Source organism: Canis lupus, chromosome 17 (assembly GCF_003254725.2).
Source record: "Canis lupus dingo isolate Sandy chromosome 17, ASM325472v2, whole genome shotgun sequence".
NCBI lineage: Eukaryota > Metazoa > Chordata > Mammalia > Carnivora > Canidae > Canis > Canis lupus.
In genome coordinates this window covers 31,220,278-31,236,989 of record NC_064259.1, presented here as the reverse complement: position 1 = coordinate 31,236,989, position 16,712 = coordinate 31,220,278, and the positions used below count along the sequence as shown (strand labels likewise).

Genomic DNA, 16,712 nt, shown 5'->3' with positions numbered 1-16,712 from the left:
AGATCGTTGATTGGCATTGCTGATCTTAAGCCTGACATTGTCTAACTTGGACCCTTTGTAAATGACCAGATTTCTTTTCTCCCCTCTGGAAGCCTTTAGAGTCTGGGCTTCATATTAGTTTGCTTTTGCTAGATTATGCCGTGTAACAACCTCAAAATCTTAGTGACCTACAACAAATATTTATTTCCTGCTCCTGTTACAGGGCAGTGGTTGTGGTTTGGCTACCGCAGGTTATGGTTTGAGAACAGGTTCATGTGTCTTCTCACTTAGACACCCAGGCTAAAGGAGCAGATGCTATACGGGGTATGCCCTTCTCATGGCAGAGGGCACAGGAACAAAAGGCCCGGTGGAAACTTGCAATGCCTCTAGAACCTTCTACTCAGGAGCAGTGCGGGTCCCACGGCAAACCACCAGACCAAGCCCAAGTCCACCTTCTCTTCTGAGTTTGAAAGTGTTCCCTAGGAAGCATCCAACCATGAATCCAGCCCCTGAATTTTTACAAAAATTCTACTCATACAAAGTAATGTGTGGGTAGCAGTCTAGCAGTCTTTACTAAGGATGGGGAGAAAAATGAGAAGATGGAGGCAGGATATCTATAGTGGCTCCAGAAAACTCCAAATTTGAATGTTGACATTCATGGGTAGAAGAGTCCTTTTATTCCCCTACCACAGAGGCCATTTCACTCCCACCTCACCCCATGTGGCAACCAGACATCCTGCTCTCCATCTTCCTCCCGCTCCTCCCTTCCCCACACTCTCCTCAGTTCTTGGAATTTGGGGATTAATATTTTGGAACTTGAGCAGGAAGCGAGTGACCTGACAGAAAAAGATTAAATATGCCTGTTCCAGTTATCTTTTGCTCCATAACAAACCGCCCCAAAACTTTGAGGCTGACAACAACAGCCATTTCATTATCTCTCACCCGTGTGTGGGTCAGCTGGGGCCCAGCGGGACCATGATTTCTGCTGACCCCGCTCAGGGTGTCTCGTGTTGCTGCTCAAGCCAGATAGCGATGGGCCTGAAACAGCCAAGCCGGCCTCACCCCACACCTGCCTGGAAGGGGGCGCTGAGATGGGGCACCGGGCGGCCTGGCCTGTCTCCATGTCCCCTGGTAATTTCAGCGCCTTTCTCTCTGTGTGTGATCTCTCCACAACGTGCATCCAGCAGGGTGGCAGAACTTCTTACATGTGTGCTCGGGACTCCAAAATAGACAAAAGCAGACGCTGCCAGCCCCCTTAAAGCCAAGAACGGACAGGGTGTCACTTCTGCTACCTTCTATTAGCTAAAGTGAGGCCTGGGTCAGCGCTCACTGATTCAGTGTGGCGGGGGACGTCCCAGGAGCAGGAATTAACAGGAGGCCCGCCTTTGGAGAGCGATCCCACCAGGCTTTAGATAACAGTTAATGGCATACATGCCTTCGTTAAGTGTGCTCATAAAGTAGTAATAAAAGTTAATACTCTCTGGCATTAGAGTACTGATATTAAACTGGGTATTTATTACTTTTTGATTGCTGATTGCAGATTTTGATCACTTGGACTCCTTGGTGCCCCCTTCCTGCCCCCCCTGAACAGATCTAGTTCCTCCGTGGGTTCCCTTTTATGCCTCTAATACACGTACGCCTTTTAAAGTCCATCAGCTAGACTTGGTTCATAAAGCGGGAGGCACCACCGCACCCTCACCTCTCCTTCTCCCTGCTAACTTCCAGCCCCATAATCTCTGTCGTCAGGGTTGGTAACATTCACAGGGTTCTGGACGGAGACTTGCTCTCCCTGCTTCCCTACAGACTGATTCTAAAAGCTCAAAGACCACAGGCGGTCAGGAGAGGCCTTTGTGTGGGCCACCGTGAGAACTTGGATGTGACTTGGAACGAGGTAAGGCCTTCACATCCTCCTCAGCTGCGGCCCTCAGCCCAGCCTCTGCTGGCTACCTGCAATCAGTGTTTTTTATTTTAATGAAAGAAAGGAGGGGAAGGAAAAGAGTGGGAGGGGAGGGGACGTGTGTGGCCACGTTAACCCGTCACAGCTGCAGCGGAGAGGGCAGAAAGGCGGGTAACCTTGTGACCGGACCAGGAGTCCTTTTTCTCCAAAGTGTTGCATGTAAAAAAAAAAAGTCTTTCACGCTAGTGCGATTGTGGCCTTTGTGGGTGGGAAGCTGACGCTGCCACACTGACCATCCTTACAGCGATAAAGCCTCAAGGGCGCTGGCTGCAGGGTGGGGCCGGAGCGGGAAGCCGCCCGCCACTAGGCAAGCCCCTGGGGCCGCCACGGACCCTGAGGATGCATCTGCCCCACTGCTGCCTCCGAGTGATTTCTTTGTTCCCAAACTTTCCATAATGTCTCATGAAAGATTATAGCCTGGTACTGAGGCACCATGAACCGTTAGAGAGCTTCCAGCTAGAAGGGATGGAGCAGCCAGGAGGAGTCAAGGGATAACAGTGGAGTAACACCCTACACATCTGTAAATAGGAGACCCCAAAATTTGGTGATTCAGACTACAGAGAGGTTGACTTCCCTGTCACCTAATGGTCACAGGGCTGCACCGCCGTGGGCCCGGCCGTTCCTCACAGGCACTCAGGGCCATGAGGACGGCTGCTGTGCCACCCTTGACACGCAGCTCCCAGGGTCGGTTCAGTCATCGGTGTTTAAGCCACAGGAGGGGAGAAGAGGGAAAGTGGACGGCCAGGGATTCTTTTTACCTGAGACAGATGGAACTCTTCCTCACGTCCCCTGGGTTAGAGCTCAGTCAGCAGCCCGGGGGGAGGGAGGCTGCGCGGTGTGCTCCGGCTACCTCTCTTTCTTGTGGAAAAGAGGGTGTTTCCCTCCTGGTGGACAGCCAGCTCTCTCGGCTGCTGTGGTCACAGCAGAGACCAGGTGACGCCAGCCGGGCGGTAAGCAGAGGGCAGCGGTGGTGCAAGGGCAGTGTGGCTGCTTGAGGACTTGACCCAGCGGGAGATTACAAGAGCAACATTCAGTGACTCGCCCGAGGCAGCAGACTTCAGCTGGAGGACCCTTGAAAGGGAATTAGCTTCAAGCAATAAGGTTGCTGGGGATTTATCTTCCTAATTGCCATGATGAATGATTTTCCCCCCTTTGCTTTTATGGAGAGGAACTGTGGTAAAGTAGAAGGAAAAAGGGGCTGGAATTAGGAGACCTGGGTGTAAATCTTCGTTTTTTACCTGTCACTTAGTAACTTTGAAATCAGAAGTCTCTCATTAGGGGGCAGAGGGCACCTGGCTGGCTTTGTCCGTAGAGCATGTGACTCTTGATCAGGGGGGTAGTGAGTTCAAACCCCACGCTGGGTGTAGAGATTACTTGAACAAAAAAATCTTTACAAAAGTCTCTCATTTTTAGTTTCCTCATCTGCACACTGTCAAGACCCTTCCTTCTTAGCTTGCAAGATTGTTGAGTCAAACGAAAAGGATTTTAAAGGCCTCTGTAAACTATAAAATACTTTGCAGATTAAAAAAATTGCTCATGATAATAACTTGGTTTATCACACTATGAGATGACATAATGCAAGAATCTAAAAAAACAAAAAAAACCCACAAAACCCCTGGTCCTTTGGCAATCTCTTGTCTGCAAGCAAGAGCTCCGGGTTGAATGCAGTAAGTTCACATTGCCTCAGACCCACTTGGGAATGAGGGGAAGTTTATATGAAAACATTAATCAAGGATCATAAATCTGAAGGAATTGAAATAGGAGCCTCATTGCTTTCCTATATTTGCCATTTGGATACATGAACAGGAAGTACCCAATATCTGCCCAGCATCTTCCTGAGCTGAGCCTCTAATAGCCTTGCTTCTTCAGGACTTGTATAAAGAGGGAACTTTTATTTTTATTTATTTTTCAGATTTTATTTTTATTTATTTATTCAGGAGAGACACACAGAGAAAGAGAGAGTCAGAGACACAGGCAGAGGGAGAAGCAGGCTCCATGCAGGGAGCCTGACATGAGACTCAATCCTGGGTCTCCAGGATTGCGCCCTGGGCTGAAGGCAGCACTAAACCGCTGAGCCACCAGGGCTGCCCAAGAGGGAACTTTTAGACAGAAAGACCTCAAACTTCATCTCCGGCATCAAAGGATCATCTCTAAGAAACAGAACTTCTCCATAAATTCAATACAAAAGGCAAAGGAAAGAATGCTCACCAAATAAATCCCAAACCCAAATGCCAGCTATGAAGAATGTAGGAAAAGAGATCAAAATAATTTTTTTCTGGGAGTTTTTTTTTTTTTAATGACTCTAACATCCTGAAAGTGTCCCATCATGGGCTCGTTATTATCAGAGCCAGCCCATCTAGGTAAACTGTGAGAAAGGCCATTTGCCTCTGTCTCCCAAACCTTCACACACAAACACGTTCTCATTCATAAGGCATTGGAAATCTACAGACATTGGACTTTCTCCCTTTACCCCAGGGAAACCCCATTCTCAGCAAAGGAGCTGAGGCACTCACTTTCTTTAAGGTGTAAATATTAGTAAAGCATAACATTTTATTCTTTTTTCATGTTTAAGATGAGATAACATTTTAAGCCAAAGGACTAGATCTCTATTTGTGAAATTTCAGATACCAGCCAGCCCATTTCCCAAAAGTCTCACATAAAAAAAAAAAAAAACAAAAAAACAATCCTTGTTATAAACTTGCATCTTTGCCAATTTGTTCAATGAAAAACAAATTGGTATCTTCTGGTTTTAATTTGTATTCAATATAAACTTTTCATATGTGTTTTTGCCACTTGTGTGTTTTCTTTTGAATATCGCTTACTCATGTCCTTTAGTAGCTCAGTAGAAAGCATTGGGCAGGGAGTTGAGAGACCTGGGAATCAGCCCCAGTCCACACACCTCAGGCCTGGGTTTCTTTCACTATAAAATGAGGGTGACTGGTTCAGGTGACCATGATCTTCTCTAAGAGCTCTAAAATGCACTGTTGAGCACATAATGACTGGCTTTCTGTAATTTTTGCTTAAAAATAACTAATCACATAGACAAAAGTAAAACCAGGAGCCAAATCTTTTACCTCCTTTCCACGCTTAATAAACAAATAAGGATGATTCATATATAGCCTGCATTTGCATCATCCAAGCCAATTTGTGTCATCTACGGGCCTAAACCTCTTCTGGCTAATTTCGAAGTGAATTCTTATCTGAGGCCTTTATTTACCTCAGTTATGTTTACAGAAGTTAGTTTAATAATTGCCCTTTTTAGACATTATCTACTACATTTTCCTCAAGTTTGAGAATAAGGCTACATTAGATTGTATCTGAGTTGTTCAAATACTAAATACAATCTTAAGCAGACACTTGAATGTGGTTCAAGTGATGAATTCTTAGAACAAAACAAGTACCTGCCACTCACTTTATAAAATATAAAGACATGATAGGCAGACACATTGATAGAACTGATGGCTACAATACCACAATTTTGGTTAATAATATAATTACCTAAAATCCTATTTTGGAGACAGTAGATAGGAATTACCACACCCACATTCAGATCCCTTAGTATAGATTCTACTTAGCAAAGATGTTAATACGGAATTTTAGATGCAAAGGTACAAAACCTCTAGACTATTTCCAATAAACCTACATAGAACTAGGCATACAGTATTCTTGATAGATTGTTTCTTCCTGATTTTTGTTGTTTGTTTTGAAAGATGGTTGAAAAATATATTACACTTGCCTGTTTTCAACAGCCTGAATGAAACAAAGTTAGAAAAGACATTGAAAATAAGGAAGGTAAATTATAATACAGCGAGAGCTGTGCTGTCCAATACAGTAGCCACCACATAAGCCCTTGAGTTATGGCTGGTTCAAACTGAAATCTGGTTAAGTATAAAATACATACTTGATTTCAAAGGCAGTATGAAAGAGAGAATGTGAAATATCTCATTATTAATATTCTATCCATTATATGTTAAAATAATACTTTGGATATACTGGGTTAAAAATTGTTTTAAGCATGCATTTCTAATATATCTATTTACTAACTTGTAAATCATACATATATACATACTAAGCTAAATCACATGCTTTAGAAAATATTTATTTCAGTTATTACTGATACAAAAATTTTGCTCTTACTAAAAATTTCATTACTAGGGGCACCTGGGTGGCTCAGTGGTTGAGGATCTGCCTTTGGCTCAGGTCCTGATCCTGGGGTCCTGGGATCGAGTCCCACCCTCTGCCTATGTCTCTGCCTCTTTCTCTGTCTCTAATGAATAAATAAATAAAATCTTAAAAAGTATATATCATTACTAGCATAGCAATATAATTAGTAAGAGAAATATAATTGAATATGTCATGATTATAATGTTTGGTTTAGCACTTTGCAATAAGCAAAGGTCTGGTTCTATGTTCAGCTTTTTTTTTTTTTCCCCAATGCATTCCATTAAAGTCTGTCAAAGCTAAAAAAAAAGTGCTTCAAAACAGTATTATAATATATTATTAGATAAGCTTCCTAAATCATAATACTCATTTTTAATCCTTACCTAACAATTATATTAATGTGTTGTTGAAATTTGGTTAGAAAAGTTTTCCATTTTCCCTAAAGTGAATTAGTTATTCTTACAGATTAATTGGAAGTTGTCAAATTCTTATTTTAAACAAGTGTATTTGAAACTTATTAAAACTCTACATTTGTAAGATTTTTAAACATGTTAGAAAATTCTGTTTTTAAATTTTTTGTGTGTGCACATAATACATATTTTTTAAAGGTATGATTATAGGGGATCCCTGGGTGGCTCAGCGGTTCAGTGCCTGCAGTCCCACGTCAGGCTCCCTGCATGGAGCCTGCTTCTCCCTCTGCCTGTGTCCCTGCCTCTCTCTCTTTCTCTATGTCTATCATGAATATATAAATAAAATCTTTTTTAAAAAGGTATGATTATACTTTGAGGTTTTTTAAAAAATAGCAGAATGATGGAATTCTTTCCAAGTATACTTTTTCAAAATAATTTCTTCAAAGTATAAATTTCTTTCAAAAAGCAGTTACCATATTATCTATTTCTAAAAATGTCACTTGTGTCTTAAAAAGTTGGTCTGGTTTGTTTTTTCCAAAAAATATCTAGTAGCAAGCTTAAAAAAATTGTCAACACTTGAAAGACAAGATCAACCCGCATCTTTTTTTTTTTTTTTAAGATTTATTTATTTATTTATTCATGATAGAGAGAGAGAGGCAGAGACACAGGAGGAGGGAGAAGCAGGCTCCATGCCGGGAGCCCGACACAGGACTCGACCCCAGGACTCGACCCCGGGACTCCAGGATTGCGCCCTGGGCCAAAGGCAGGCGCTAAACCGCTGAGCCACCCAGGGATCCCCCAACCCGTATCTTCTTGTAAAAGAAAGATAGGTAACTTCACCACGCTTGACAATTCTTTTAAGGACTTTGCCTCTAGATAATCAGGAAAACCTTTGTGTTCTGGTCATCTCCTTAAATTGGTCAGGAGGGTTCTTGGTTAAAAACAGTAGAATCTGGGCATCCCTGGTGGCTCAGCGGTTTAGCGCTGCCTTCATCCCAGGGCGTGACCCTGGAGACCACGGATTGAGTCCCACGTCCGGCTCCCTGCATGGAGCTAGCTTCTCCCTCTGCCTGTGCCTCTGCCTCTCTCTCTCTCTCTGTCTCCTCTCCGTGTATTCTCATGAATAAATAATAAAATCTTTTAAAAAAAAACAGAATCTACTCTAGCAAGTTTGAGCAGAAAGGGAGATAGTCAACTAAAAAGAATAAACAGAAGGGCTAAAGAAACAGTTCCTTGAGTGAACTTCCAAAGGTCCAATCCAGAACTGTCTTACCAAGGGATCTGTACCTGTACCTGCTGACTCCAGGACTATGCCACTTTGCCACAGCAAAATGATGCCTCACACCATGCCTCTTCACTTGTGTGATTCAGTTCCAAATCAATCTCACTCACATGAGCCTTACAGATGGAATCCATATCAAAAGTCTGCACCTTGGTGGCTCATTTGGTTGAGCATCTAGCTCTTGATTTCAGCTCAGGTCATGATCTCAGGGTCCTGGAATCAAGCCCCACATCAGGCTCTGCACTCATTAGGGAGTCTACTTAAGGATTTCCCTCCCTCTCCCTCTGCCCCTCCCCTCCTAAAATAAATAAATGAATCTTAAAAAAGAAAAGTGTGCATCTTAGCTCAGAAAAAGATTGAAAAATGTAGTTTTTCACGTTTTATATTGAGAAGTGAGATTTTGATTCTGAGAAATTATCAAAATGTGGAGAGAGAATTCTAAAGACTTTGGGTAGTTCCAGGGGTGCCTGGCTGGCTCAGTTGATAGAGCATGTGACTCTTGATCTCAGGGTTGTGAATTCAAGTCCCAGTTGGGTGTAGGGCACCTGGGTGGCTTAGTTGGTTGATCTTCCAATTCTTGGTTTCTGCTCAGATCATGATCTCATCAAGCCCCAACGTTGGGGTAGTACTCACCAGGGAGTCTGCTTGAAGATTCTTTTTTTTTTTTTTTTTTTTTTTAGATTTTATTTATTTATTCATGAGAGACACAGAGAGCGAGAGAGGCAGAGACACAGGCAGAGGGAGAAGCAGGCTCCATGCAGGGAGCCTCACCCGGGACTTGATCTTGGCACTCCAGGATCATGCCCTGGGCCGAAGGCAGGCGCTAAACCTGCTGAGCTACTCAGGGATCCGCTGCTTGAAGATTCTCTACCTCTGCCCCTGTCCCTACTCTCTCTCTCTAAAATAAATAAATAAATAAATAAATAAATAAATAAATAAATAATAAAATCTTAAAGACTTTGGGTAGTCCCAAAAGAAAAGATGTTCCCCACACTCCCTACCTCATTACAAAGTGTTATTATAAATATTCCACTAAGTCCACTTAAGAAGGCTTACCTCAGGTGCCTGTACGGCTCAGTTTATTGGATATCCAAGTGTTGGTTTTGGCTCAGGTTATGATCTCAGGGTGGTGGGATCAATCCCCTTGTCATGCTCTGTGCTCACAGAGAAGTCTGGGATATTCTCTCTCTCCCTCTCTCCCTCTGCTCTCCACGCTGCTTATGCATTCGTGAGCATGTGTGTGCACATGTGCATATGCATGTGCATATGGGTTCCTGCGCATGTAGGTACATGCTTATGTGCATGCCTGGGCATGTGAGTGCACTTGCACATGCTCTCTCTTTTTTCTCTCTCTCTCTCAAATAAATAAATCTAAAAAAAAGAAAAAAAAAGAAGGCTTACCAAGGCTACAATATTGCACAAATACTCTAATAGGCTAAAAGTCAAAGAGTGAATGGAAGCCTCACTGTCAAACTATCCATATCATGAAACTTCTTTCTCTCAGATGTGGCTAAATGAGGATGCCAGTGTTGGCCTCCATGTTAAATAGCAGAATGCTTCATATCTTTCTTCTTTTCCAGACAAAAAAAAAAGGAAAAAAAGAAAAACAAGTTCTGATATTTTCTCTCCATGAGATCTTGTATCCTGAGTGCATGTTTCTGCCTTTGGAGAAGTCTGCTCCAGACCAGCGAGACTCAAGAACCAGTTGGTTTTTCTGGATCACAGCAAAAATGAGAAAAATACGGACAAAAAAATAATTTTTTCCTTAAGCCAAATTAATTCAAAAGTCTCTCTTTTATTTAGGGATTATTCTTCCTTCTTTTTTTTAAACTAAAATGTCTTATCATTTGTAAAATGATAGCCATAGGACATGGCAGTATTAAGTCCTTTCTTGGCAACAACAACTACAAAATGTCAATTCCTCTAAAATATTTTCAAATTGAATTTCTCTGTAAGGATAAAAAATCTGTAGTTTATTGTTCTAGATTAAATAGTATTTCAAATCATTCCTGCAAAAAGATTAGGGAGAAGTTCAGAAAGCTGCCTAGTAAATATAAGTGCAGGAAGATACTCAATCATGTCATTAGGAAAATGCAAATGAAAACCACAATGAGATGTCATTTGATACTAATCAAAATAGCTATTCTTTTTTAAAAAGAGGAAAATAAGGAGTATGGGCTGGGAAATTGAGAACTCCCTCCTGCACTGCTTTGGGGAATATCAAATGGTTCAGGACCTGTGGACAACAGTTTGGTGGTTCTTCAAAAAGTTAAACCTAGAATTACCACATGATCTAGCAATTCCACTCCAAGGTATCTACTCCAAAGAATTGACAGCCTGGGTTAAAACAGGTCCTTGTCTACCAATGTTCATAGCACCATTGTTCACAATAGCCAGAAAGTGGAAACAACCCAAATGTCCATCAATAGATAAATAGATAAAGAAAACGTGGGATATAGATACAATGGAATATCATTCAGCCTTAAAAAGGAATGAGATTCTTGATACATACTTCAACATGGACAAACCTTGGAAACCTTATGCTAAGGGAAAGAATCCAGAGACAAAAGGACAAATATTGCATGGTTCCACTTCTATGAGATACCTCAAATAGTCAAATTCATAGAGACAGGAAGTAGAATAGTGGTTACCAGATGCTGGGGAGATACAGTTTAATGGGACAGAGTTTCAGTTTGGGATGTTGAAAAATTTCCAGAAGTGGGTAGTGGCGATGGTGACACGACACCCTGAATGCACTTAAGGGCACTGAATTGTACATGTAAAAATAGTTAAATGGTAAACTTTACGTATATTTTACCACAATAAAAAGAAGGGGGGTGGGGAATGCCTGGGTGGCTCAGCGGTTGAGCATCTGCCTTCGGCCCAGGGTGTGACCCTAGAGTCCCAGGATCAAGTCCCACGTTGGGCTCCCTGCATGGAGCCTGATTATCTCTCTGCCTGTGTCTCAGCCTCTCTATGTCTCTCATGAATAAATAAATAAAATCTAAAAAAGAGAAAAAAAGAACCAACTACTGATCCATGTAATAGCATGGATGAGAGAGACTTGCTATTTCAATGACATTATGTTGAGTAAAAGAATCCACATACAAAAAGGAGAGTACATAGTTCATGATTCTATTTATATAAGTTCAAACAGGTAGAACTATTGACCTGTGGTGATACAAATCAGAAGAGTGGTTATTTGGAGTTAGGCTGGGATAAGTAAAGAGCAATGAGGGAATTTTCTAGAGTGATGAAAATGTTCTACATCTTGACTGGGGTTACACAGATGTATACAATTGTCAAAACTCATGCAACTATACATCTAATATCTGTGCATTCAGCTCTATGCAAAGTGTATGTCAATTAAAAACAAAACAGACAAAACAATATGATGAACTAAAATAGAACTGAATTGAAAATAGACATTTAAAAGTAGAGTCATGGGGCATTACAAAACAAAGTGGCTCTCAATACTCAATACTGCCTTAACAATTCAGGTCTTGCTGAGTTGCCAGAGCTCATCTCTTCACTGCCTGCTCAGCGGCGGTCAACATAAAAAATTCACAATCCCCAAGAACTTGAAATATTTTTTCATTGTTTCTTGTTTTTTTGTTTTGTTTTGTTTTGTTTTGTTTAGTGTTAGATAACTGCGCTAGCTGGCTATTAAGAGAAGGGAACAAAAGAAACTGAGCTAGAGGAGAACATTAACCTCAGTTCCAAAGTGTTGCTTCCCCAAGTGTCTCCATTATGGTCCATGAATTCTCGAAATTTCCTAATTTTCAGAAAAACACTCCCCTCTCTACTGGTTTTACTCTGTGGCATTCTATTCTGTGAGGTGTTAATTTAGAGAAAAACAAATTAGGTCAGAAAAATATTCTGTCTGGTTTTCTGCTGAAAGAGGCCCAAAGGATGGATTAAATCATCAATGCAAACCAGAATGTAAATCCCAACCAAACCTTCTGGAAACCACACCCAACTTCCTGGGTAATAGGGCAATGCCTGGGGAACCAGAGTAGTCAGGGCTGCCAAGAGGGAGGAAAAGAGACAAGCGAAGGGAGGATCACACACTATTTTAGGAGCTTTACTCTAATTATGTCACTTAAAAAATGTAAACAAGAGTTTGGAAAAGAGAGTCAAAGAGAGGTTAAAGAAAAAAATGTCTTGCCTATCTTTACCCACCAAGTACAAAGTCATATCTCAGCAGAAGCTGACAATGACAGATTCCAGGAAGGACTGGGTGGAGGTGGCTGCCAAGAACAGTCACCTCCTAGGAACTCCAGTACCTCCTTCCCTACCCCCCAACCCCCACCCCAGAACAGGTGGCTGGGCTTTTGCAAGACTTGTCTAAACAGCCAGTAAAAGAAAGTGCGTGTTTAATTTTGGAGAAAAGACCTGCTGTTTTACATGATTATTTTTAATTAGCTATTTTCTGGGGTTGATTAAATTTGGATATAATTGCACCTTGGGAACTATTTAAGAACCTCAGATTGTAAACCTAGGGCACCTCAGGAATTCAGGGATGGGTTGTCACTCTATGACCGATTGCCAGTCCTGAAAACAAGCATCCTTTGTCCACAGAAGAGATCGTGGTCATGCAAATTTTTTCTGGTTCTTCTTTGCCTGGAAAGAGAATCCCATCTGGTCGACTTCTCTCTCCAATCCATTTTCTTGTATGAAATATGCAAAACACAAATGCATGAGCCACCAGAGCAGCAGATTATGTCGCCTGCATGTAGCAGATAAAATTGAAACATGACAAGAAGTTAAAATTTGCCTCTGGGAGATGCACGTAAAAGATGCTTTATTTGCATAATGATTTTATAAAAATTTTAATAAGTCCAAGATGGGAAGTCAAATAATTATGGGGGAAAAAAAAGAAATTTGCCAGTTTGGAAGATTCAGTCATAAATAAAATATAAGAGAAATAGTTTAAGGATCCAGAATATTTTAAACTGAGATGTGAACTTGCTTTATAAATAGAAAAACGTAAGATATGTTTTATACTGTTAAGATTCTATGTCTAACCCAATTTACAATGCACTTTCACACCCATTATGCTATCTAATCCTTATGACTAAGTGGTAAGCAGAGAACATATTATTAGCTTTATTTTACAGATGAAGAAGCTGAAGCTTAGAACGATTTTGCCTAAGTTCATACATGAGCTTTAGTTGGAACCCACAAGCAGGTTTTGACATTCAAAACTCCTGGGCTATTGCCACAATACTCCACTACTTCTATTCTCTTGCTGAAAATATTATGAAGCTAAATAATAAGTTAATCAGAGAGCAATCTCTTCAGTTAATTATATTTATCAGTACACATTTAGAAAGGCATTATAGTGTGGCAGTTAAGAGCATGGACTGCTTACCATTGCTTAGCTGTGCTGCCTGGGGTAAGATACTAAACCTTTTTCTCCCTCAGTTTACTTATCTGTAGAATAGGAATACTAAGAGCACCTGCCTCATAGAGGTTTTAAAAGCAATACTTGAGTTAATACATGTTAAGCGCTCAGTGCAGTGCCTGACTCATAGTAATCATTTTGCAAGTATAAGGTATTATTCTCTTTGCAAATTAATTTCTGTTTAGGTTATTCTGGTATGTATTGAAATATTAATTATTTCAAGTAGCTGTATTAAATTTGCAGATTAATTTTACGTTTAGGTTACTCTGATAAGCACTGAGATATTTTAAGTAGCTGTGTCTGCTGTATTATATAGATCCTAAAATCCATACACATTAAAGACTGAAACCAAATATCTCATTTTACTATCTCCAGCATGCTCTTGCCAATTATGAGTGAGTGTCTTTTTTTATCTGATTAAGGATCTGACCTCAGAGTCAGTTAACCTAAAGTCATAACAAAACACTGCAATTTACACCTATTCTGAATCACCCTAGTCTAAGAATCACAGAGACTTCAATATAACTTTGAACAGGCTTTGCCCTTTCCAAAATAATGGTCAAACTCATCTTGCGTGAATAAATTTACTGTGGAGAACATTATTTAGATATCAGGTCCCTTCTGGTTAATGTTCACTAGCAGACTTTGTTCCTGCCCTCAAGATTCATATAAAAACAATCAAATACACAGTCAAGAATCACTGAATCTTCTTGCATCAGACAGCAAGATGCTCTAAACACCTTCTGGAGCCTGGTGGAAAGAACACAGCAACAGCTTGAAGGAGATTCCATCAGGTAAATGAGAGACTATTTGGATATTCAAAAGAATGGTGACTGTAACAGATTTTAGCATGCTGAATTTCCAAAGTCTATGAATCCATGGAGATGGAGGAAGAGAGGAGAATAGAGAGAAAAGTAGGGCAAGGCAAAAGAAAGTTTTTCTGTATAGAAGGATTCCAACTAGGGGTGCCTGGGTGACATAGTCAGTTAAGTGACTTGGTTTTGGCTCAGGTTGTGATATCAGGGTCCTACGATTGAGCCCCATGTGGGGCTCTGTGCTCAGCAGGGAGTCTTCTTAAGACTCTCTTCTGCCCCTCCACACTTTCTGTCTCTAAAATAAATAAATAAAACTTTATAGAAAAGGATTCTAGCTAATGAACCAACAAAATGAAAAAGCAACCTACAGAATGGAAGAAAATATTTAAACCACGTATCAGGTAAAGAGTCAATATCCAAAATATATTAAGAATTTATAAACTCAATAGCAAACCCCACCCCCTAAACAATCCCATCAAAATAGGTAGAGGAACTGACTAGACAGTTTTCCAAAGAAGACAGACAAATGGCCAACAGGTACATAAAGTGCTCAACATCACTAATCATCAGAAATGCAAGTCAAATGCAAGTCAAAACTATAGTGAGATCTCACCACACATCTGTTAGAATGGCTATCGTCAAAAAGACAAGAAACAACAAGTGTTGGCGAGAATGTGGAGCAAAGGGAATATTTGTACATTCTTGGTGGGAATGTAAATCAGTGCAGTCACTACGGAAAATATTATGGAGCTTCCTCAAAAAATTAAAAATAGAACTACCATATTACTGATCCAGCAATCCCACTTCTGGCTGTATATTCAAAGGAAATAAAAATAGGATATTGAAAAGATAGCTGCACTCCCATGTTTATTGCAGCATTATTCACAATAGCCAAGATATAGAAACAAACTAAGTGTCCATCAATGGATGAATGAATAAAGAAGATGTGATATATATAATGATATATATATATATATATATATATATATATATATATATATGGTGGAATATATAATTTTTCCACCATTATATTCCACCATATATATATACATACATACACACACACACAATTTTCATCATATATATGATGAAATATTATTCAGCCTTAAGAAAGAAGGAAATCTTGCCATTTATGACAACACGGATGGACCTTGAGAGCATTATGCTAAGTGACACATGCCAGATAGAGAAAGACAAATTTACATGATCTCATTTATGTGTGGAATCTAAAAAAGCTGAACTCACAGAAAGAGTAGAATTATAATTATCAGGGGCTAGGGGCTGGAGGAAATAGGAAAATGTTGGTCAAAAGATAAAACCAGCAGTTAGAAGATGAATACGTTCTAAGCATCCGATACAAAGTATTGTGATTAACAATATATTATATATTTCTAAGTTACTGAGACACTCAATCATAAATGTTTCACCACACAAAAAAAAGAAATGATAATTATGTGACCTGAAAGAGATGTTAGCTAACACTACGATGGTAATCATATTGCTATATAGAATTGTACCAAGTCAACACATTGTACACCTTGCACTTACCCAATGTTATATGTCAATAATATCTCAGTAAAAAAAGAGGAAGAATTCCAGCGAGTAAGTGTTCAACGGATGATGGAAATTTACCATATTGCAACTTCAATAATTTAATTAATGCCAGTAAGGAGTATCTAAATCAGTGGTTCTCAAATGTCAGTGTGTATTAGAATCAATTAGAAGCTTGTTAAAACACAAATTACTGGATCCACCCCCAGAGTTCAGCTGGTCTGGGGGCTGAGGGTGCTAAGAATTTGCTTTTTTATTCAAGTCCCATATGATGCGGATTCCAGGATCACACTTTAAGAACTATTGGTTTGAGAACCCATTGGGTGATGGTTTTTTAAGGGACAGAGTATTCACACAAGCAAGGATTATTTAAAATAAACATATAAAAGGGGAAAAAAAGAATCAGAGTAAATCAGCACCTTTCTCTGGCTAAGTTCAGATACTGCTCCTGTTGTTATTTTGTCCTAGAATCACAGGATCTGAAAAGGGCAGACCTTCCTTGAAATACCAGGCAAGATCACATTGAAAGGTTATAAGCATTTTAGGACCAAGAAATCTAATTTTACTTTTGGTATTAACAGACTTGTTTGACCTTAAGCAAGTACTGATTTTTCTTTAGGCTCCATCCCTTTACTTACAAAATTAGGATCCTGAACAAAATGTTTCCTATAAGCCTAATGGCAGAGGGTCGCAATTCCTGAAGAAATTATGCTCAGAGAAATTACTGCATTTCGTGGCTTTGAAGTTAGAAAAGAGCAACACAGAGACACCCATATCTAGTGAAAAGTATTTTTATAACATTGCATCAGGGATTTCTTTTTCTAAGAAAGTTGCTTGTCTTAGCATCTTAGCAATATAGATTTTAAAAGAATATGAAAGAGAAATGTTGTAAGACAAGTTAAAAAAAAATCAATGCTGCTGCAGCCACTCTGCTTTCTATAGCAGTGGGGGTGGGGGATAGGAATCACTTTACTCTGCAGAAATAAATTAGCTCCGTTCTCTGGAACAAGTACTACCTCCTTGCTAGATATAAAACCATAAACCACTCTTGTGAAATTTTGTGTGATAATGAGGAAGACTAAATCAGAAAATAATGTGTCTTTGCTCCTGACAGCCTGTAAAAGACAGCTAGTTTAATACTCAATCAGGG

The 16,712-nt window shown here is 40.0% G+C and overlaps 1 protein-coding gene and 1 long non-coding RNA gene across 3 annotated transcripts in view; one reads left to right on the top strand and one right to left on the bottom strand.

Annotated features, from left to right (window-relative positions):
- CDKL4 (cyclin dependent kinase like 4) overlaps positions 1 to 9,691 on the top strand; it is an 82,502-nt gene extending 72,811 nt beyond the window's left edge. The window contains exon 12 of the mRNA XM_035700405.2: positions 9,370 to 9,691. Coding sequence (XP_035556298.1) covers positions 9,370 to 9,406 — 37 coding nt within the window. The 3' untranslated portion in view covers positions 9,407 to 9,691. The remainder of the gene's footprint in view (positions 1 to 9,369) is intronic.
- The window catches only part of LOC112664492 (uncharacterized), a 65,840-nt gene that overhangs the window by 34,393 nt on the left and 14,735 nt on the right, over positions 1 to 16,712 (bottom strand). Inside the window, exon 1 of one of the 2 annotated variants that reach the window (XR_007403093.1) lies at positions 2,695 to 3,096. The exons of the other annotated variant lie outside the window; for it this stretch is intronic. This is a non-coding gene — a long non-coding RNA (uncharacterized LOC112664492). Of the gene's footprint in view, positions 1 to 2,694; positions 3,097 to 16,712 lie in introns of those variants that run through there. 2 annotated transcript variants of the gene reach the window in all.